The 23,540-nt window shown below is 39.7% G+C and overlaps 2 protein-coding genes across 3 annotated transcripts; one reads left to right on the top strand and one right to left on the bottom strand.

Moving 5' to 3' along the window:
• Positions 1–369: 369 nt before the first annotated feature.
• trmt2a (tRNA methyltransferase 2 homolog A) lies at positions 370–8,512 on the top strand. Its single transcript, XM_042487552.1, is given in 13 exon segments — positions 370–454; positions 1,561–2,208; positions 2,852–2,960; positions 3,201–3,382; positions 3,533–3,647; positions 3,735–3,850; positions 3,988–4,099; positions 4,304–4,426; positions 5,065–5,140; positions 5,561–5,677; positions 5,764–5,860; positions 5,967–6,117; positions 6,119–8,512. Coding segments are annotated over 12 exon segments (1,929 nt in total). The 5' UTR covers positions 370–454; positions 1,561–1,573; the 3' UTR covers positions 6,215–8,512.
• Positions 6,678–21,682, bottom strand: dgcr8 (DGCR8 microprocessor complex subunit). Of its 2 annotated transcripts, XM_042487550.1 has the most exons (14): positions 21,575–21,682; positions 20,217–21,178; positions 18,127–18,289; positions 16,788–16,930; positions 16,076–16,409; positions 15,760–15,957; positions 14,860–14,961; positions 14,469–14,567; positions 13,905–13,987; positions 13,572–13,672; positions 12,854–12,960; positions 10,510–10,637; positions 9,275–9,388; positions 6,678–8,564 (listed from the first exon to the last, which is right to left on the bottom strand). In XM_042487550.1, the coding sequence occupies exons 2-14, from the start codon at positions 20,901–20,903 to the stop codon at positions 8,481–8,483; spliced, it is 2,343 nt and encodes a 780-aa protein (XP_042343484.1). In that variant the 5' UTR covers positions 20,904–21,178; positions 21,575–21,682; the 3' UTR covers positions 6,678–8,480. The 2 variants fall into 2 exon arrangements, with proteins under 2 accessions (XP_042343484.1, XP_042343485.1); XM_042487551.1 differs by lacking the exons at positions 20,217–21,178; positions 21,575–21,682 and adding an exon at positions 19,434–20,183.
• Positions 21,683–23,540: the final 1,858 nt, after the last annotated feature.

The raw sequence follows: 23,540 nt of genomic DNA, 5'->3' as shown, positions 1-23,540 counted from the left end.
TCATTTAAGCACAATATAGACTTTAATAATACGCGCTAATAAAAATAAATAAATAGATAAATTAAAAAGCTAGATTTCAGAGGCAAACATAAAACCCTAATTTTCACCGAGTGATCAATACAAAAGCTTGAAAGAATTTCAAACTATACTTTTTGAATATGAATCAGAAATGATGAAAAACATAAACAATAAAATTAAAATGAATTAATAATCTTACATATACAACAAGAATACACAAAATATCCGAGTGGCCTCTTAGGTGATAATTCTCTTAAATTTAAAGAAAGAAAAGAAGACACAAAACACGAAAAATAAAACGGCATGACGCTCGAGCTCTCAAATGACGCCTTCCACTTTAAATGAGTTCATAGTTCACCGCTGCACGTGGTTGAATCAACATGGCAGCGCCCTGTACATTTTAGCAACAAGTAGAACTGAGAGTAAATGTGAGAAGGTAAGATGCATGAAAGCATTGTCTGGACTAAAGCTGGGTTTGGCCGTCGCTGCTATAGCGCGGCTGCAAACTGTAAACTGGTAGAACAGAGAATGGAGCCTCGTTTCCTGTGAACAGGAAAGGACGCCACCTCAGTGCATGTTAAACATGTAGCTAACACTAGATACCTCTGTGTGCAGTGCGAGTGATCGCATGACAGAGAGGCAAAACTCAAGTCCTGAGAGGTTAATAACATTAACATACATTAACATTAAAGCTGTTTTCAAAATGTAAACGTTGCTTTGTCATTTGCCAACGTTACATGTGGATTTGAAGTTAACTGTAATCATAGTTTAAAAGTTACTTTGTTACCCTGTGTACAGCTATCAAGTCGTTTAATTGACAAAATATTGTTAGGGACTGCTCTCTATTTATCAGAGGAGAGGTGTTGCTGGCTTTTTTTTTTAAACCCTCCCCCAGAGCTACAAATACTTTTCCCTGAGCCTCTCTGAATGACTTGGGGAATATGCACGATTCTCCCTTTAATCATAAATTAGTTGTTTGGCTTTAAAAACTGATACTTTGATGTTTGCAGATGAAATCCTGGAGTTAAAAAAAACCAACTTTTTATTTGCACTTGCCACGCATGCTGTTTATTTATGTCAAAATTATTAACTAGCAGAAAAAAGTGAATGATGATAAAATGTCACTATTTTAAGCTTATATTTGTTCGTGTTTATTTCTCTTTCTTTCCAAATAATATGTTCGAGCACCGCCAGAAATCTGATAATCCAGCAATAATTTCTGTTTCTATGGTTTCTGGCTTGATAAATGGTGTAATTATTGCTGCCAAATTTATAGGAAAACATGCCTTTCGAACAAAGTCATGTTTCCTTTAAAAATTGGTGGTAAAGTAAATTCAAAATATAGCCTTTTAAAGCTGTATGCCCCTTCCCAAGCCAAAATAAAAAACACAAATCCTTCCTCAGTGCTTAAATATTATTTGACACCTCCTTTCCTCTCATAAATAACAAAGAGTTTCTGAAACAAAAAACAAAACCATACTTTATTGTCCTGTAGAATGTACGATCAGTATCAGTCTGATTACGGTTTTGTTCATTTTACAGCATCAACAGAGAGATGGCAGATGTTAGTGACAGCCCAGGGGCTGATACTCCGCCCTCAACAGAGGACAGGCCCGATGACAGGCCCGATGACCTCCCCCAGAACTCCACCAATGAGGATGTCAAGTCTGACTCCAAAGCCGAAGGAGGCAACGAGGCAGCCTGTGACCCCAGCATGTACCGCTACATCAAAGAGGACCTCTTCACATCTGAGATCTACAAAGTAGAGATCAGGAATCTCCCCAAATTCACTGGTTTTAACGACCTGAAGAAGTTCCTGGCCAAACACAGCATCAACCCGCACAAAATCAAGCTGTTTGGCAAGCAGACGTTCGCCTTCGTCACCTTCAAGAATGAGGAGGAGCGTGACAAGGCCATGAAGATGGTTCACGGCATGCAGTGGAAGGGCCAGGTGCTGAGCGTCAGGCTGGCCAAACCTAAAGCAGACCCCATCCTGAGGAAGAGGAAGCAGGAGGAGGGAGAGGGCGCGGGAGGGCAGCCCCCGTCCAAACGAGCAGAGGGGGAGGAAGAAGAGGAGCCGCACAGTGTCCAGATAGCCAACGTGGTGACTCCTCTGTGGAACGTGCCGTACGAGGAGCAGCTGAAGAGGAAGGAGCAGGAGGTGGTGGGGGTTCTTCAGAGGCTGGCAAAGTGAGTGGTGCCATTTTTTCTCGAGTCCGATGATAAACCCATTCCTACACGAGGTGCCATTTGTGTCCATAACAGATGTGCTGCAGGTGGTGAACAATCGCAACACTCGATTTTGACCAGATATATCACCATCAAAGGCCAATACCATATTTGTGGAAGCCGCAGTGTTTTTACGGTTTAAAATCACCAGATCCATTTGTTTTGGAGAGGAAAATACCTTTGCAGATAATTCAGCTTTTGGTAAAAACCTCCTGAACATCTGGATCATAATTTATCAAAGAAAATAGGTAAGCAGGTGCAGGGCTAGCGGTCTGCCTCCAACATGCAGAACAGTGTCTGGGGAACACTGATTTGTAATGTAAACCTGCTTTACTCTGTGATGTCACCAGTTTAAATTACCCGGCCCTTTTTGGTTTTTTTTGGAGAGGAAAAGATCTCTGTGGATAACTCTGCTCCCGCTGAAAACCTCCCAAACAATGAACACTGAAGGAATTCTAACCAGGAGAAGTTTTGGCTGGTTGCAATCTGCAAAATCCCCCTAAATCCTACACACTGGGCCTTAAATGACTGCATAAAAGTGTTGTGTCTGTGTGCTTATTCTGCAATAGAAAATATAGATAATACTAAGCTGGTTCTGTTTCAGAGAGATTGGCAGCACCAACAAAGCCATGTTGCCATGGCTGTTTGCGCAGAAAGGGAAATACAACAAAATGTGTTGTTCTCTGGAACCTATCCGACCATCTCCCACACAGGTATCTGCATGCTGGGTTAAATAAATCATAAATGCTACTGCATTAGAGGTTATTGTCTCTAAAATAGATCCAGTATGCATAGGTGTCCTTACATTTTTAAGAAGTACAATAACCTCATTTAATACTGTCACTTTGTACGACACATTCCTTTATCTTTCTAGATCTCATTTAAAAACTGTAAATGCAATGATAATAGTTAGAATAATAACTCCTCTAATGCTTTCCATGTTTCTCTACCAGACTGAATACAGAAACAAGTGTGAGTTCCTCATCTCAGTGGGTGCAGACGGTGAGGATAAGACCATCGGTTTTCGCCTGGGAAAATATAAAGGTGGCTCCTGTGCCGTGGTGGGGCCGGCTGAGACGCGTCACGTCTCAGCCGAGGCCAAGAGAGTGGTCAGCGAGTTTCAGAAGTTCATCAGGTATTACGAAATGGCCAAGATAGACAGTCCACAACAAGGCATCGCAACTTTAAACTTTAACTATCATACGCAGAATTTTTTTCTTTCAGGGTTATTAGACGTGAAAAAAGTAACTCCTCTATTGCGTTTAATCTTATTTTTTACATATAGGACAACATCATACTCTGTGTACAGTCCTGAAACATATGAAGGACACTGGAAGCAGCTGACTGTGAGGACTACGAGGACCAAACAAGCCATGGCTGTTGTGTTCTTCCATCCACAGGTGAGGACATGTTCTGTTTACACACTGTGAGAATACAATTACACAGTTAGATTTTTCATGTATTTTACTTGTCTAATAACTCTCTAGAAACTTGAAGAGGAGGAAGTCAATGCATTAAAGAGCTCCATGAAGGAGTACTTTACAGAAGGAGAGGGGAAAGAGAGCGGAGTAACATCTCTTTACTTTGTCAGAGAGGGTCAAAGGTAAGAAAAAAAACATGATGCTCCATAAGTCAAGAAGTTGATTGATGATCAGCAAAAAAAGTGGAGGACAAACAGCAAAGAGCAGACTATAAAAAATGTCTAAGTACTGCACTAAATATGTGTTTTTGGCTTGTAAGGACTTCTCCGAACCTGGAGGACCTGCCCTGTGAGCTGGTGGCTGGAGAGGGCAGCATTCATGAGGAACTCTTAGGCCTAAAGTTCAGAATCTCTCCTCATTCCTTCTTCCAGGTATGACAGACTAACGTCAGAGATTTCCAGCATATTCATACAGTTTTAAAATGTGAATTGCACCTTCTTGTGTATGTCACTGGGGCAGTTGTGGGTGTTGTATATGTATTTAACAACACAAAAACTACATGATGTTTCCAGCTGTGGTTTCTGCCTTTGTGACACAGACTGTGCTGGTGTTGAGCGTGTCTGTGTGACTGGCAGGTGAATACAGGAGCTGCAGAGGTGCTGTACTCTGCTGTGGGGGAATGGGCCCAGCTGGATCAGGACAGCACCGTACTGGATGTGTGCTGTGGGACGGGAACCATCGGCATCTCTCTGGCTAAGGTGATGTAGTTGTCTGTTAAAGAGAGTTAATTCAAATGTGTGACCTTTGTTATTCTGTTTTACTTTAAAGGGAAAAGCAACTATTTTTCAACCTGGATGCCCATGTTTGCCTATGTTGTCCAATGGGAGCAACCATTTCTCAAATTGGTCCAGTATTGAGCGAAAGTGCTGCAGCCACGAAAATCGCTGTAATATAAAACTCGTCACTGTACGTCCATTAAAAGTACCTGCTTTTAGCACTGACAGGCTCAGTTTGTCGTAATCAGTATCTGACCAGTAAATACAATATTTTTCTTCACCTTCACTTGATCCGTTTTACCATTTTATTTAATATGTTAAATGTGTTTCACTCTGAAGTCTCATGAGTTGGGTTGTTGCAGGAAGACAGTAGCAAACAGACCAGATAAAGCAAAATGTGAAAAATAAATAAAGACATTCAGAACCTGTCAGTGGCAAAAATGAACACTTTTAATGGACTGACACTGATGATGTTCTGTTGCCCTGAATATTGCTCTCACAATCAGAGATATTAGTGTTTTTACAATTATTATTTAAGGGATCTATGAAATATTAGTCTTTCTGGAATGAAATGATGGTTCTGGCTGGTTTTGACATTTTTGTTAACTTTTCGTGTCTAGAGGGTGAAGAAGGTGATTGGGATTGAACTGTGCCAGGAAGCCGTGGAGGACGCCAAAGTTAATGCAAAGCTCAATGGTAAGAGGTAGTGATGGGCAAATTAAGCCTCACCAACCATTTCCTTTATTTTCCAAGCCCACTAGATGTTGGGGTCGAAAGCACATACTATTGCTTATCTTTGAACCTGTTTATGTTTTAAATGTGAATATTCATAAATGTAGGACAGTCAGTAATCATGGGGTTAAAGTTAACAGATGTCAATTCAACAATTTTCCTCAGGATAAAGTTCTGTCCTTGCTGATCTAATTTTGCACTCATCTTTTTGCATGACCATATTTTTCCACACCTTCCACAGATGGTATTGATAAGTTGGTAGTGGTGGATGAGGTACTTTCTGCCGATTAGATCCTCTGATATAGTTCATAAATAGCAAAGTGTGATAAAAAAGTTAATGTTCTGTTTTTTTGATTACCTTCTGTAATTTGTTTGGATCTGAAGGTCTCAGTAATGTTGAGTTTCACTGTGGAAAAGCTGAGGACGTGTTCCCCAACATTCTCAATGCTCTTGTGTCACCCAACCTCACAGCCATTGTGGATCCACCACGGGCGGGCCTACGTGAGTTAACAGACAAAACATGAAAATTAATTTCACTCTCTTCAGAATTTGTCACATATTCATTTTTTTGTCTCAATTAAACACAGATTCCAAGGTGATACTTGCCATCAGGAGGGCAGAGCATCTGAAGAGGCTGGTTTATGTGGCATGCAATGCTAAAGCAGCCATGAACAACTTCATTGAGTGAGTCGTGTGTCTTAAAGCAGCGGTTCTACTGTCATATCATATTTTCGGAGGTGGCCAATTCTATAAAGTTGTTAATCTTATATTGGAACCTTTTGCTTTTCAGTCTGTGCAGAGCGCCATCCAACAGAGTTCACGGGGCCCCGTTCCGTCCGGTACGAGCCATGGCCGTGGATCTGTTCCCTCAGACCATGCACGTTGAGATGCTTCTGCTGCTGGAGAGAGTGGACTACGACTCCCAGCAGCAGAACACCAGCAAGCAATAAGGAAGAGACAGGGCGCTGGCCTTTGATAGGTAGCACGGGCTTTCCATACGAGAAATGTTTGCACACTCAGTACTTCAAGGAGCCTTGAAATTAATGTGCACAATAGCATTCTTTGCTGTCATTTGTTAGTATCTGTAAGGCTGCAGTCTTAACTTTTAAGGGCCAGTTCATCATCCATAATGCAATTCACCAATCTGTCTCATCCAGTTAAATTCTTATTTTGTAAAGTTATGGTTAATTTGTGCTTTAATACAGTATGCATTGTACTGCGTGTGCTTAATTGAGCTTTCTGGACTGTCACTTTGCCTGTTAAACCTTTTTTAGTTTGAGAATGTTTGTCAGCAGTTTACTTAAAAGTAGGTAACTTTATGAGTTACGGCAATAAAGCTTACCTAGATTTAACTTGTAGTTTTTGCTTTCCTGAAACCGACTCCTTGTTAAAAGAGACAAACATAATGGCTTAACCTATTAAAAGTGCCACATAAGTTTAACCTCCTCTTGTGTCTTAATCTTTCGTGATTCTGCAACTGAATAAAAAAGAGCCTTTCTAGTCATTAGTCAAGACATTTTATTTTGCATAACAAATATCACTGAAGTCATTGAGCTCAGGTTGCAATACATACTTCATTTTCTAGGCAGCAACATCTCAAACAATTCATCGGTACAACTCAACAGCAACACATGTAAAAGCAGTTATTTTTATTCTTCTCACACCAACACACACGTGGCGAGACAAACGCACAGAGAGGAAAGCACATTCTTAAAGCAATCTACAATATCACAACAGCCTTGTGTAACAACTGTGATGTGTCCTTGTATATTTTTGTAGAAAACCCACAGGCAGAATACTTGACGAAGAATGCACAGCAGTTTCTATTTTGTTCCAGCAAGTAATGTGTCTATGTATTTTCCTGTGTTATACATGTTTCTACTGTACAGTTTGCAGCAACATTAAGTATTCTATAAAATGCATAAGACTGTATGTAAGCTTTGGTATACACACTTTCACCAGCTTGTGTTGGACTAAATGACTTTTGTTCGTCAGTGTACCAACGAAATTTTGCAAGGCTGCCTTTTGAAAAATGTATTCTACTTGTGGTCAGAAAACATGATCGACTGTCACGATGATGGCAAACATACACAAACAAAATACACAATTCGTTAAGAGAAGTCTTAAAAATCTGCACATGCTGGAGGCATTTTTTTCCCTTAAGTATCTTTTGTTTTACAGGCTGTCTTCGTTAATATACTAATTGGCTTAATAAATGCTTTATCAAGTAAAAGGGGGAGGGGGCTTGGTCTTTCCACTTCCTGTTGAAGGGTTTTTTAGGTCCAACATACTTTATTATACTCTGAGCCCTTCATGAAATGGATTAACTAAGGCAACATGTAGCCAATGTGATTTCTTATGGGTACCAAAACTTAAACTGAAATGTACCTTATGGGTGGTTGATGTGCATGGCATTAGTACTTTAATAAAAAGCTAGCAAAAACTAGCATAAAAGACATTATGCTTTGCCTTAAACGTATTACAGTACTGTGTGCTTGGGTTTACTGCAGTGTTGGCATGGGGAGCAGGACGACACTTTCTTATATTGCCAAAGCAAAAAAGGGAAAAAAAGGCAACAAGTCCCTTCAAAATGCAAGTCACCCCAAAAGCAGTTACTCCTGTACCGACAGCATGTTCAGTCAACAAAAATATCTGACAGGACATAGGAGTGCATAACAATAGTTCTGAATAGTTATCACTTCACAACGCATGTTTTTATCGTGCAAACCGAGACAGCAACTGTCAATTTTGAGGAAAAAAAACAAAACGGCACCCAAAATATCCAAAACACCGACCATTAAAATACCCAATAAAACAAGTAACTTTGTTTCCCAATTAAATGAATGGTATAAATACACACGTATTAGTAGTCCCTTTCAAATACTTTAAGCACAAACAAAACTAATAGTGCTGGTACTCTTGAGAACATCACTTCAAAACAAAACCTAGGTGTCTAGTGGTATTTGCGGTCAATAAAGCATGCACTTTTATTTCGATGTGGTTCACATGTTATCAAGTCTCTGCAGCCTGGGTGGGTTTTTTTCTAGTGCCATAGTGAGGATGCTTCTAGAGAGGTAGACAAGATTCGCTCTACTGCCTGTTAGTGCATTTAGACCTACCTTTACATCTACCAGCTGAACCAATAAAACATGGGCGAAGGAAGCAAGCAGTTCTACCGGCCTGGTCAATGTGGAACTATATTGCCATTAGATTTCAGTGATGCATAATTAAGAGATGGATGGTGGCGTGTGATGTCTGACAGTGACTGGGTTTCAGTGCCGTGGTTCATCAGTGATTTTCAGACTTAGACGTCAACAGTGCAGAGGGGTTCACTCCCTGGCTGGGCAGACTCCATCACGGTCATCTTGGGCTTCTTCCTAGTTTCCTCCTGTGCAGAAATACAATAATATGAGGAGTACATTCTGGGATTGGTGCAAAACATTACAAACAAGATAGAACAAATCTGTTTTTAATTCTAAAATGTTCAAATCCTGGCAGTGCTTATGTGATTTTGTCCACCTGAGACTGACAGCTACATTCGTTAGGACGTCCTTGTCATTTGAGTCTCAGGCATAAAGTGTAGCTGCAGTAGAGAAAGGCATCCCACCCTCACTAATTGACACCCTGCAGATTTACTGTTTGCCCAAATTAAAATTCTGGGCTTCATCTGGATCAAAACTGCCACCTCGTCTTTCCTTCAAGGAGCTCTCTGGTGACAACATCTCCCTAAGTTAAACCCTTTAATTTTTTGTCCAGGGAAGAAAAAATAAACAATTTAAAATAAAAAAAAAAAAGAACATAAAAAAGGACTAAACTTAATACAAGAAGACATGTTGATGTGTCAATGGGGAAAGCATAGGTGTAGATCAAAGAGTTAATGATGGCAGCTACAGCAAGTCAAAAAGTTTTCAGTTTTGCTTAAAGCTATACTTTTAGTCATGTTTGGAACCAACCACAAATGATAATCTAAGTAGGAATTACAAATAAGCTAAAGACAGATGAGATGGAGCTTGTGGGTGAAAGGGTAAATGTTAAACACTGATAAGAATTACATTTTAAAGTTTTTATTCCTGCTTAACGAAAGGGAAAAATTCTCACCCTCTGCGCAGCTAGTTTCCTCATTTCCTCTTGCAGTTTGTTCAAGATATGAAGGTTTGGCTTGTTCTTTTTGGCATACTGTTGCAGCTCGATCACACTCTTGTCAGAGCTCTCCTGCAAAAGATCAGTTGGTTTAATAATACATGGAGATGTGTATGCATCATGAGGAGCTTTCTTCATTATTAGTGCATCATCATTCACATATCACTGATTGTCCTCTGGGAGTAAAGTTAACAAGGTAATGTCAATGACCAGTGACATAGTCTGATAATAGCTTTCTCTCAAGCTGAAAGTCACTACAGTGAGAGGGTTTTATGATGAAAGACATTTTAATTGCTTTTAAGCCTCCTGCAGACTGAGATTTTAGCAGTCTTGTAAGTTTAGTGAGAGCTACACTGTGACATGGATCGAACAAACTTGGGTACGACACCAACTTTGATGTATGCAGACTGTACAATGACGCCAACTGAATTATGGGCTACAGTGTATATCATTGACATCAATACGCAAGAACAAAATGTCGTCGGCGTGCGTCATCCATTTACGCCACTGTAGTGTTAAGAGAAAAATGAAAAACATGAATCAAGCCCTCGCTATAGTGACATTTATGTGTTAAAAAATGTCTAAAGAAGAGGAGGAGGAGGAGAATGAGGATGCGGTCAACAGTCAAACCCACTTTGGCATGCATCAAGGCATCAATGTTGCACTGATCACTGCGTCATTTCATGCTGCATTTCCATTGGTTGGTTAGCAGATGTAGGTTGTAAAAGCAGTCACACAGTGAAATTCTCATCCCAAATTTCTGGCGCCGTCAAATTTTATCCCAGGTTGTCTTTACAAGACCGTGATAACGGCCATCTTTGAACCTCTCTCACTGTGCAATGTCGAACGGCCGTTTTAGAGCCACAACCAAAGATATCGCAACGCTTCTTTCACATTGGTCATCTTTCATTCGGGACAGCCCAAAAGTCACAGAGTGTTTGCCAGGCTTTAGGGTTTGACTGTTGACCTTAATGTGCATATTAGCAGCAGCACTATGTGAGATGAAAAACAAAGTTCGCACAGTCCTTATTAACAGTTCTCTTATTCTTAAGATACTGCAATTAGACATTAAATAGTAAGTGTGACTAAAGCTCAACACAAAACAAAAAGATGACACTAAACCTCAACTTTTATTTTCCAAAGGTTTCCATAACCACTGAAGCTTTACACTGAGCATTTAAGAGGGTTCTTACCTTCTTGACCATCTTATTGCTCTCTCTGCCGTACATACGCAGCAGTGAGCCCCAGTTCTTGACGTGGGGATGAAGCATCTGCAAGATCTTCTGAGATGCTAGTTGTTTGCCGACCCTCTTGTTCTTGCCTGGTGGCAAATGCACAAAACATGTCGCTAAATGCATGTTACCTGTTTGCAAAAGACTAGCTCGCCCCAAAATGTGAAACAAAATACACATGGTAATTCATTAAAGGAATAGCTTTGGTTTTTATTGAAGTGTGGTCGTATGATGTACTTGTCCATGGTCAGTGTATTACCTACAGTAGATGGTGGTCAGCATGCCCCTCCGTTTGGAGAAACAGAAGACAAAAACATACCTTAGCCACAAAATATGGCCCACCTAAAATATCTATTAGTTTAAGTGTACGCTATATTTATAATATTTTCACAGCTTTCCCTTGCCGTCAGGCAGCCCTTTCTGACTGAAAGATTTCATTTTGGTGGTTCTGAAAATAGCTTACACTGGAGATCAAAATTAAAGAACAATTTATGAACACTTGATTTTTTGTCAGAAATAATGTAATCTTCATTGTTCAACATTTGAAGGAATATTTGTTGTGCCTATACCATGCTACTACAACAGTGTTTTACAAAATAACCAAGCTTCAACAAAAAAAACTTTTTTGCAAAAAACACAATGATCAAAATTAGAGAACAGCAATGACTGTCGCACAGGAAAGAGAAAAACTAAATTTTGTGAGGGTTACAACATTCAACAATTAGTTGAAGGTATACATGCTGTTGCTTTGAATGACTTCAGCACATCTGTGGCCACAGGACATCACTAGTCTCTCACACTGCTCTGGTGTGATTTTGGTCCACTCTTCTTCCCGTCTCTTCCATAGTTTGGTGATTGTAGTGGGTCTTTTGGCCATAACTTTGTCACCAAGGATATTCTAGTTTTTTTAAATTGGGTTTAGATCTGGACTCTGGGCTTGCCAATTCATTATTTCAGTGTTTTCAGTTTCAAGAAACCGCTTTACCCATTTTGCTGTGTGACAGGGGGCATTGTCCTGCATGAATATTGCTGGCTGAATGGGTGATGAACGCAGGGGAGGAACCACATGTTGTCGAACACGGTTCTGATAAACATTTGCACTCACTCGGCCATGTAGCTGTATAAGAGGCCCAACTCCTGCTGCAGAGAACATTCCCCAAACCATGACACTTCCTCCTCCACCTCCCACTGACTTCTTTACACACTTTGGGTTCAGTCTTTTCCCAGTTTGACAACAAACATTATGTCTCCCATCGGACCCAAATAAATTAAACTTGCTTTCATCACTAAAGTGAACTTTGGACCAGTTCTCCTCTGTCCACACAATATGCTCCTCAGCAAAGCTTAGTCTAGTCTTGTGATTCTTTTTGCTGATGAGAGGTTTGGTCACTGCAGAGCGGGATTTCAGTCCAAATGCTCTTAAATGTTGAGATACTGTATGATGAGACAGTTCATTATCCTGTCCTCTCTTGCATTTGTTTATTATGGACGACCAGCCTTCTTGGGGGACTTGAATGAGTTTGTAACATTGTAAAGATGCAATATTCTAAAAATCACTTATTTGGAACGACCAAGTTCTCTTGCTATGGCTGATGGGGTCATCCCTTTGGCCTTCATCTGAACAACCTGCTTCCAGAGGGTTTCAGTCACTGTAGAACGGCTCACCATCTTGCAAAGTCAGTGAAGACTGGAAAGTTAGGCTGCCAGTTAAATAGGGTTTGTCAGATAATTAAGGAAATTAGCATCAGGTGCCAGATTAATACCAATAACCGGGAGGTATCTGAAAGTGTTCTCTACTTTTGATCAGTGTTCCTTTTCAAATATCTCATTTTTTATCTCAAGTTTTTTTATACTGTGCTTCGGAATATATGTAACTCATGAAATACGCTTAAAATACTGCTCTTTTACTCCTGTTTGGATAATTTCAAATAGAACTATGCGGTGACTTTGATATTTAGGAAATTCAAGGGTGTTGTCTAATAATAATCTCCAGTGTAGATGTATATAGAAGTTTCACGCCACATAGAAAAAGGGCTATCTGATGGCAGGGTAAAGTGGTTAAAATACTCTACATGTAGTTTTTTTGGTGACTAAAACATGTTTTGCTGCTGCTCCCTCCACAGCAGTACATTACTATGCTCCCGCTGCAGTACTGTGTACTGACCATCATCTACTGTAGATAATATGCTGACTATGGATAAGCACCTCATACAAGCCTATTTAAAAAAAACTTCTGAACTAAACCACTCTTCAGCTCTACGCATCGACTATGACAGCGTGTAGATGATGATAAAAGTGTACTCACACCAGCCGCGCACAGTGTGCTTCCCACATGTCATCACATATTCACTCTTCTGGTTTTTCCCTGGGATCACCTCAAATTTTATGCTGGTGTCTCCCATTCCATGGTTTCTACAGGAAAGACAGAACAGTCAGTATTAAATAAATCTGCAACCTGACACTTTGTAGTCTTTGCCAGCAAGGACAGCAAAGCAAAAAATGCAGAGACATCAAGTTAACATGTTTCTGTTGAATCACAATATGAAATATCAAGTAATGGCACTTGTTTTTAATGCAATGACATGTCTTCTATTGTGATGCACTGTGTCAGACTTCCCCCTTTATCTATCCATGCATTATCATTAACCACTTATTCTATGTAGGGTCGCTGGGGCTGATCCCAGCTGACATTGGGTGGGGTACACTCAGGCGAGGTCGCCATTATATCACAGGGCTGACCGAAAGAGAAGAGAAAATCTTCACACTCATATCTTCAGGGAATTTGGAGTCACCAATTAACCAAGTCTGCATGTCTTTGGACTTGGGAGGAAGCCTGAGAATCCACACTGACCCAGGGAGAACACAAAAACTCCACACAGAAGGGCCCAAGCTTCCCAGTAGGTTCAAACCCAGAACCATGCCACCCTTAACTCTTCCAATATAAATATAATCTTTAAAAAATGGCACAACAAAAACATTGATTAAAATGTACCTGGTTGCTGGCATTATGCATTACTTCTTACCTTTTAAGGCACTCATGAAGAATCTGATATGGCGAAAGTAGTCCTGCTTTGTTGGTCAGCTCATACACCCTCGAATCTTCTATACTGATATGATTAAAATACTGTGAAGCAGAGCACACACTGGGTTACCTAAATGTAAAGATGCACCAATGTTCCAGGAAAACATATCCTAACTTTGGCAACAGTTTTTCTTGTTAAAATCCTGATACCTGCCTTTAATGTTGGGGATATTATGTGAAATTCAGCTTACTCGATTACACTTTGCAGAAAAAGACTGCAGGTAAGATCATTAAAAAACATTTAAAAAGAAGGAAAGAAAGAAAAAAAAAGTACCTCCAGTTCATCCCCCTCGATGGGCTTCTCCTCGGAGGTCTGCTTCACAAAGTCAGGGATGAGGATTTCCAGTGTGGCTCGAGCTGAAGTTTACACCAAATTATCAGTGAGAGCAAAAGTAGTGACATATTACAATGTGCAATTTACCAGTGCAACTATCTGCTGCATATAATAAGAATATATATCTCAGTTTTTATTTTGGCATGTGTCTGCTGGTTAATTTAGCTGATGAAAACTATAAATCACACATTCTATTCCAGTCAGTTTCACCTACCTCGAACATGATGCATAAAATACAGTGTGATTATCAAACACCAGTGCCAAGTTGGTTCTTTATGAGAAGTCCTTAAACTTATATAACTGCTTTACATTTACGATAAACCGACAACTGTCATAACAAATATTTACAATGATGGACATTTCAAAATTCCCCTGCAAGACTCAACTGCAATTTCAATGTCTTTACCCACTGACATTGGTACTCTTAGCTAATACAATGTCTATTTAATTGGGAAATACACAAGCCATTACAATGCTAAGTACTGTAAATGAAAAAGAAGTTACCAGCTTTATTCTTGGCAAGTTTTTTACTGCTTGCAGTTCCTGTACCATAAGTTACTCCATCTATAATGACTGAAGCTCCAAAGGGTTCACTTGGGTTCTCTGTGGGACACAAATACAGTTTGATTTCAATATAACACTAAACAGCAATCTTTAATGTACAAGAGGTAATAGAAAGTTTTGTGTACACATTTCTGTGACTACAAAAGGGGGTAATGAAAATGTGGGTTCAATGACCGAATGAGTGAAGTAGATGTACACAGTACAATATATACCAGACACACCCTGATAGTTTAGTTTAATAAATAATAGATAACAATTTATATCTGACAGGAGTGACCAAGGACTTCAAATACCTCGATTTCCTATGGATACTTACAAAAAAGGAACTTACCACATTCAAAAAAGTTGTAAACAGGTCGAACCTTTAGGACACGTTGCATATATTCATGCAAGATGCAAACTTCAGACTTTCCGTTGGGGTTGATGACAAACTCTGTTAAAATAGAAAAAAATGAACTGCATTAAGAAACAATATATTTTCACAGCTTTAACAGTGATAATAACACATACTGACATAACTTTTTAAAGCTGACTACACCTGATTTTGAGTTACGCACTCTTTTTGCAAAAAGATCTAAAAGTGACAATTTTTGGTCCTGGCTTTTTATGCTTTTATTATAGCGCAGTTTTAGAGTGACAGGAAAGGGGGAAAGAGAATGGGGAGGACACACAGCAAAGGGCCGCAAGCCGGAATCAAACCTGGGCCGCTGCAAAGGACTTAGCCTACATGGGACGGACGCTCTACTCACTGAACTAGAGGCCATCCCTTTACTGCCAGCTCTGAGCCTAACTGCACTCACTGCATTACTCTAAAGCATGCTAAAACCCATGCAATGGCAATCCTGATACATTTTGTAAAAAAATGCCAATTTTAACACCAGCACTGATGATTTTTATCACAGTATTGTCATTTCAGTCATTTTACAGTTCAAAAACATGTTTTAGTGTGCAGTAAAATAATAGAAATTATACTGGCCACATTCATCACAGTGCAAACATGTTACCCAAAAGAAGCATGGTTGTTGAGTTTTTTAGTAGCTTTTGAAATGACTGTAAAGTTTTATGGCACAGAGTCATACACTCCACAGACAATACTTACAAAGATAAACGTATTGGTTTTTTATGGTTTCATTGGTCACTGATAAGAAAAACAACACCTGCCTTCTAAATTAACATGAAATGTAGGACAGGATGTATGTAGGATGTAGGTCTGAATCTATAAAACTGTTACCTTTCTTAGTGGGTGCATCTTGGACTGACAGCGTGATGAGTTTCTGGTTGGCGGGCAGGATAGGTCTCTCTGACTCTGCCTGCTTCCTCTTCATGTCTCTGTTGAACTGCCTTCGCTCTGCCCAGGTACGAAACTTCTTTACTGTGACTTGTTCAAAGTCAAAGCATTTTTCCAGGTACAGGCGAAACTCTTCAAGATCTGTAAGGAGGTTTTATCATGTTAGATCACTTGGGAGAAAAACAGCTTAATGAGTTATTACAGATGCAAAGGCTGTTTAAAAGTCTATCACTGGAATGAACTGTGAAAAGCCCCTTACCTATGGACTCATCCTTGCACACCTCCACCTTGGCCTTGACTTGTCCTAAGGCTCCTTGGGCAGTGTCACAGGGTTGGGACTCTTTACCCTGCAGGCTGTCATTTGTGGTGCCCTCTCCATTTGGGCCACCTTCAGTTGAACACGGAGGAGGGACACCGTCCTGCTCCTCAGCTGTAGCATCTGACCTGCCTGCTTTCTCTTCATCATTGACCTCCTCGCCAGACTTGACAGGAGACTCCTCTGCATTAGCCTCCCCATTCAGCTCCTTTTCCTCCTGATCCTTCATTTTCTTATAGTGTAGGCAAGGGATGCTGCTGGTTGGAGGGTCGTGTTTCTGTATCAAGAAAGAAGACCGAAAGTCGTAACATGTTAACTGTATTGTAAATTTGACGCAGTGCCTGACTTGACTCTTTCAAGAACTAAGATGGACTATTTCAACAGCCTTAAAAAAGTTTTATTCTATATTTTTTCAGGTCTAAAATGCTTTTTTTGGAATGGAATAAATATATTAGATAGAAGAGACCATAACAAACAGGGGGCTGTCAGTGGCAGATTGTAATATTTGTGAGGCAGCAGTAGTAAAAGATGTCACTAACAATTATGTTTCGAGAACAAACACAGAGGTGTACCCAACTCACAGGAAGAACCCCTTCAAAAAAACACTGATAACACTATTCACATCAGTGTGGCACGTTTTAATTATGCATCTTACCCTAATACTGCCAGTTCCAAGGAAGTAAGGTCTGGACCAGGTGACCACCCTGGTCTCTCTGTGCAGGTAGACTGGAATGCCTGAGTTATGGAATGTCATGATCCAACCATCAGGTAGAGGCTCAGTGGGTGGACGTCCACGACCTGCCACAGGGGAAATGTGAAACAAGCATTGATTACGGCACTATTACTTTTTGCAGGGAATTCATCTAATAACTATAAGGCTTTTATGTGTTGCTACCAAAGAAACAGAATGAATAGAAAGGACATTGAACCATTAGCCATGGTTATTTGACCACATCTCTGCAGAAAGCGGCAGCTGTTGTTATGGTGACAACACCCCAGTGGGGTTGTAAATTGTCAAACTCATTTGTCTGAGAACTCCATCTTGGCTTACTGTTCTTACGTTATGTTTTCAAATAAACAATCTGTTACTTTTAATATATTACATTTCCCTGTTTATTTTGTCGCCCTTCAATGCATTTGTTGAAACATGATATAACATTATTGTAACTGCCTCAGAAGAATGAGAGCAAGCCACTGCTCACTGGACTCCTGATGGGATGAGAGAGGCTGGATGGATAAACAGCATGCAGGATCAGCGTATTTTCACAACTATCTCGCTAAATTAAGGGTTTATTTGGACCAAACCAGAACTGGTGATTTTTGGAACAGTGGACTAACTAGACTAGACTAAAAAGCTTTACTAAGATGGATTAGATGCGTTTTTTTGGGGGGTTTTTTTCCCTATCAAGTTTGAAAGAAGAGTTTTAAGATGAGTTAACAAGGAAATAAAGCTAACAATAGCTCAATTTAGTGACATAGAAACTCCGACTGGTATACGGCTGGTCTTGAAATACATGTTAAAAATGATTTAATCTTAAATAAGGTAAGGATTCTGTGACAACTTCTTGTCAGAGGAATAGCTGAATATCAACATTGGACCACCCAAAAAGACCTCAGAGGAAACATTTATGTCAGTGTTGCTTACTTTCACTCCTCCAACAGTTTTCAGTCAACAGCTACTTTTGTTTTCCTTCTAGCTAACTGGATTAAGTACCAAAGCATGTTGTAGTTTAGGGCACTCATCTTAACAATTAACATTATTTAATCATCGATCTGCAGTGCTGAACAATGCACTTGTGTGAACTTTGTGAAGAAAGAAAATGCAATATGGACATATTTCTAAAACTTTTTTTTTTAATTTGTAGCATCTGTTTTAACAGATGTAACATATGTAGCATACTGGTTAGAATAGCATATTGCATTGTGACCCATAGTACAGAAATCACAATTCTTTGGTAGTACCCAACCCTAAAACAATCAGATCCACCACTCACTCTTCAGGACAGTCTTAATTTTGGTCATCATAGGCTGAACACCTCCTTCACCATCTGACTGATGATCGCTGTCTCCGCCATACTTGTCCTCTGTCAGGCGCATCTTTTTTGGGACCGGCATGCCCTCCTCCAGTAGAGCATCGACATCATTGTCAAACTCCTCCTGGAAGAGTCAATGGTTAAGGCCGGGAGAGAAGGATGGGTCACCAATTTAAGGGAGTTTCCTCTGAGAAAAAATATTAGCTAGTGTGACGCCATAAAGTGAACAACTGATGGGGAAAAGAGAAAAACAGACAGCAGTCTACCACAATATAGGAAAAAGCATCACTGTGGGTCAAAAAAGTATAATGCTTGTGAATTTAGAAACAGACAATATTGTTGAACCTAGATCAACTCCTACTACAAAATTTTTAGCAGCCTTGATACCTCCTTTTTATTATTGGTGATTACTTTTGCCGCAAAAGAAAACCCAGCTTTTAATTGGAGAAATTAAACATTTCACTAACCTCTTCCAGCATCTCACTTTGCATCTTCATTAATAAAAAACAAAACAAAAACAAACATACATGTATCTAAATTTCTGGCACTCACTTTGGTCCTGTCTCAAACACTCACCTATTGATGCAAAGAGGGTCTCAAGTGATGCAATTTACAATCAAGAAATCATTACATTTTTTTTCTTACTTGTAGCTATGTTTAATCTATAAAACACATTCCCAAATACACTCTCTTACTTTTATTTACTGCGACATCGCAATTGTAAAGAAGAAACCTGACAACTGTCCTTTTACTAGCATCAAATGATGTATCATACTTAAACAGGAACATCAGCTATATTAAGAATTCCAATGTGTCATTTCCATAACCTCGAAAAATTTGTATTAGTGGGGAAAAAAGAGTCAGTCGAACTCGTGATGTCATCAAGTATAAAGTCTGGAGCTGCACCATAGAAATTGAATCAGTGCCTGGTTTTGTGGACTCACAGCATGTTTATTTTTTGTAACCAAATGAGCTTTATTCTTTTGTGGTGTTCTCAACTCTGAAACATAAAAATGTCCCCATACACTGAGACCATTCCCCTAGATACTCTCAGTGTAATCTGGAACATTTTCCGTACTCAGTGTCTATGGAGCAGATTCACAGTTTACACCCAATGACATCAAATTACTCTACTTTTTGGATTAGGGAGAGCAGTTTATGTTTACTAATGCTTTTAGCTTGGGGAACAACATGTATGAATTTTGTAAATGGATGCCCATTCCCCTTGAAAATTTGGAACTATATGGTAATTTTTAATTTTTACTTACTTTTAATGTCAGCATTGAGCATCACAGTGGGATCTTTGGATTATCTGTAGTTACCAGGACACTCTCTCTGTGGAGTTTTTTCCAAATGTGTTTTTCTTTTTATTTAAAGGCCCCAGATCCAATGCCATTCAGCTGCGTTGTATGTAGGTGGAGCTATAAATAAAGGAGAACTAAATCTCACCAAATAAAACTACAAAGGAGTTTTGGCTACAATCTGTTGGATTACAGGTGTGGCTCAATCAGTGGGAAGACACAATTTAGAAAAGTGAATCATTATTCTTGTTTTAACATCAGTGAGTTTATGGTATTATGAGAATATTATTACATGATCATATTGTCTTCAATCAAAAACATTAGGAAAACAGCAAAATAACACTGTCCTTGTTAGGTGGTATTCTTAAGAGACCTAGTACGTATATGTACATCGATATGACTGGCCCACCACACTTTCCTTAATCATGTTGCATTGCAGCAAAAGTTGAGTTAGATTTAACAGTTTTCTGTTTGTTCTGCATTTATGTTTTGTTTTTTTATTTTTTATGAACAACCTTGGTACTTTTGTTGTTGTTGCAATTTCTGCACCCCCGCTGTGGTATTGCAGTGGTCTCACTGACATGACAGCAGAATTTGAGTTTGATGTCACAGTGTTATAATGTCCTTTCTTGTATGGACTGTACCGTATGGGCTGTATTAGGCCCACATTACTTTAAACTGACAGCAAAGGGCAAAATGGGTGGGTAGCTTATAATAAGAAGGTTACTGCAGACATGAGAACAGACGTACCTCATAGGAAAAAGCCACGGCCTCCTCATCTGCTTGCTCCTGCTGAACTATGACCTCAGACTTAAAGCCACCATGCTCTGCATCGTCATGATCCAGGAAGTTCTCGTAGAAGTCATCCAACTCATCGAGGACAGCGAACTCTACCTTGTTTTCCTGGTCTACCTCAGCCTCCTCTGATCTTCTGCTTGCTAAGTTTCCTGCTCCGGAGCTACCCTCAGCTACTTCCTGCTCACTTGTCGAATCATGCAACTCACCATTCATGCTCTCTAAGCCGTCATCACTTCCTCCCTCCTGCCTTTCACCTGTGTATAAAACCTTCCTGTCTTTGCTACTGCTGCTTTCAGTAAAGCTCACACTGATCTTAACATCTCTGAGCAGCCTGAGGTCTGGTAGAAACCCGGTGACTGGGGGTGCGTGGCGGGCTGTTCTGGGACACGGTGGGTTGGGATTGGCCTCATCTGAGAGGTGGCTATTAAAGGTTATTGAGCCCTTGCTGAGGGGCTGCTGTGGCTTGGCTTCCCCGTCCCCTGGGGTGTTTGTGTATCCATCACCACCAGAGCTAACGTCCATTACCTCTGCGTCACTGGACGTTTGCAGGGGAGGTGGTGGAGGTGCTCTGCCCTCATCTTGGCCAAAATCATCAGGTGGCTCCAAGGGGAGAGGGGGTAGCACATCATCTATTTCCATTTCCTCTGTAACTATCTACAACTTATACAAACTGATAATTTATTCTAAAATCTGACCTGTTTAAACCTTCCTCTTATCTAAACCCAGAATGCATGCAGCAGCACATCCCTGTATAGACCACGTACCAGAGGTGAAAATGCTAAGCTGACTACATTGTTCTTTTCATTAATGTAGACAGCTTTCAGAATCACTGTCTCAATTATTGGAAATCACAATGCATTCAGCTTAATATGGGATCTAGGCACTGATCATCTTCCACTGGTATCTTCTGGGAGCTGGAAAAAGAGGAACCAATGAGAGTAATGTTAGATGTCAGAGCAACTTTGTGACTGTAGCGTAACAAGATAAGGCTAATTAACGGACTAGCTTTACTACAAATGGGATGTCACGTTAGCTGCTGAAAATTGCCTCCAGCGTTACAAATGGCTCCTTAAGCTTAGGAAATTAATTACGGTTTATCCAAGTTCATATAACAAGCAATTTCATCGGGAAATTAAATGGGTAAGCACCTCGTCTTAGCGCATCTCTTCAGTCTACAGCTGCACAACGGGCCCATGGTAATGTTAACATCAATGCTAACATGCTAGCTAGCAACCACAAGGCTAGACAGAGCCCTTCGGCTGCGTAACTTGTCAGTTAGACCCCAAGCACCTTATTACAGAAATACTCACCGGAAATGTGACACGGCTGTCTTCTTCTGAGCACCTGACTACCTTCCTAATTTATTTTTTTCTCGACGCGCCGCCATACTCCCCCAACTGCAGCCCCGCCATCTTGAAGAAAACCACAGCGGCAAAACCAAGTCAAGCCCCGCCTCCAACAACCGGCTTTTTGATGATTGATCGATCAGTGGACCAATCACAGCGTTCTTCTACAACATCTCCTGGTAGGATTCAGCCAATCAGCCGTACACATTTTTTTTTGCCAGTGGAAAAGATGTTACCATGTGACGTGAACGCCACAATATCCAAGTAATTACAAAAATGGAAACATATCAATGAATTACCTCTACAAATGAAACAGTTGACAGTTGTCTATCGATTTATTTTTTAGGAATTGTGATTATTTGTTAAGTATGTGTCAGGGAAACAACTCCTGCAAAACCAAGAATTTGCCTATTTTTTAAGGATGTGAAATTGATGTTTTTTTGTTTATGTTTTTTAAAGTATTTGTTATATATATATTTACACTCATTAACCCATCTCATTTATCAGGTATGTTTATGCAGGGTCCACTTACCTGTCAGTAAATGCTACTATACCAACAGACTTCACCATAATAAGAATGTTGGTCCTTCAACCAACAGACTGAAGCATAAAGCCACACTGAGAAGATGTTTGAGTATTTTTCTCTGCACTTACATGGTGTTTATGAACACAGCTTGTTTTCATGGTTTCATTTTGCATTTTGTCTATCAAGATGAAGAGTTGATAAGGTTAAAGCTTTTAGAAATTCACACAAATGTACTGAGTTTGTCACCAAGTCTTGAGAGGAAGACCTAACAAGGATCATGTGAATCACAATATCATAACTTGCCAGTTGGGGTCACTATTCACCAACAGTAGTAGATCAGTGACAATGCTTAGTGTTCACTTCATTTCTTTCCACTAAAAATACAGGAGTAGTGGAGATGGTTTCTTAAATGATTGTATGTATTTATGTATGTTTTTAAACCGCTGTCTTTCTTTTTGCTGCTGAATAGTAAAGCACTCTGTCCTGCATTCTGTGCATGGAAGGTGCTATATAAATAAAGTTAATTCATTCATGTGAAGTAAAGGTAACTTTTGAGATTTCAAACACAGAGATTAATCATATCGTGTCTCAAAAAAGATTGAGCTCATATTAAATGTAAAAGCAGCAATCTTTTCATAAAATTTTCAATGACTGAGTTGATGTTGACAACATTATTGTGTCTTGTTCATTATAGTAGCATGGGTTTTTATCACAGTGGACATTTTGATATTTCATATATGGAAAAAAACAAAACAAAACCCACAAGGCTTATTAATAACATGAATGAAGACCCAGAAACTAGAGAAGCTAAATTGTATTCTGCCATCATCATTATTATTATAATGACTTTTGTTTTAAAAATATATATATAAATTACTTTTTTGTGCACCTGTACAGTTCCGAAAGTGGCATGTCAAAATGCCAGATATGAAAGCTCTATGTAGAGAATAAAGTGTGCTTTATACTGCCTGGAACAGCCGTGTGTCCGCATGAAATTGCCAAAAACTGTCGGTAGATCAAAGGACACATAAAAAAATTATAAAGTCATACCAAGTGTGGGTTCTTCTGCTTTTATGAGCACCTGAAGAATTGACTTTGAACCAGGGCATCACTGGTTAGCTGCGTCCTCATTGAAATGCCCCTCTGCACATCAGATAGTCTAAATATGTCTCTTTAAAACTCTTTCTGTCCAGTAAGTATAGATGTCTACTATGAACTGATAAGACATTAAATATTTGCACACAGCCTTCTCCAGTTTGAGTTTCTCAACCACTTTTACAGCCCTCTTAAGGCTAGTCAGAGAGATTATTTTTTTCTTTTGAATTAGCACCGACACCTGTGTAATGGATGTGGGTAAATGGCAAGTAAAGTAAAATACACACGATAAAAGGAAGAACCAGCTGT

Source organism: Plectropomus leopardus, chromosome 6 (genome assembly GCF_008729295.1).
Source record: "Plectropomus leopardus isolate mb chromosome 6, YSFRI_Pleo_2.0, whole genome shotgun sequence".
Lineage (NCBI taxonomy): Eukaryota > Metazoa > Chordata > Actinopteri > Perciformes > Serranidae > Plectropomus > Plectropomus leopardus.
Note: the sequence above shows the minus strand (reverse complement) of the source record. Positions and strands in the feature narration are given on the sequence as shown.

Excerpts from the sequence above, each read along its gene's own strand:
- dgcr8 (XM_042487550.1), bottom strand. The coding sequence starts at position 20,903 with ATGGAAATAGATGATGTGCTACCCCCTCTCCCCTTGGAGCCACCTGAT. Across the intron at positions 16,410-16,787 it reads TTGGAACTGGCAGTATTAGG|AAACACGACCCTCCAACCAG; the intron begins GTAAGATGCATA and ends TTCTTGATACAG. Across the intron at positions 10,638-12,853 it reads GCACACTGTGCGCGGCTGGT|GCAAGAACAAGAGGGTCGGC; the intron begins GTGAGTACACTT and ends ATTTGCCACCAG.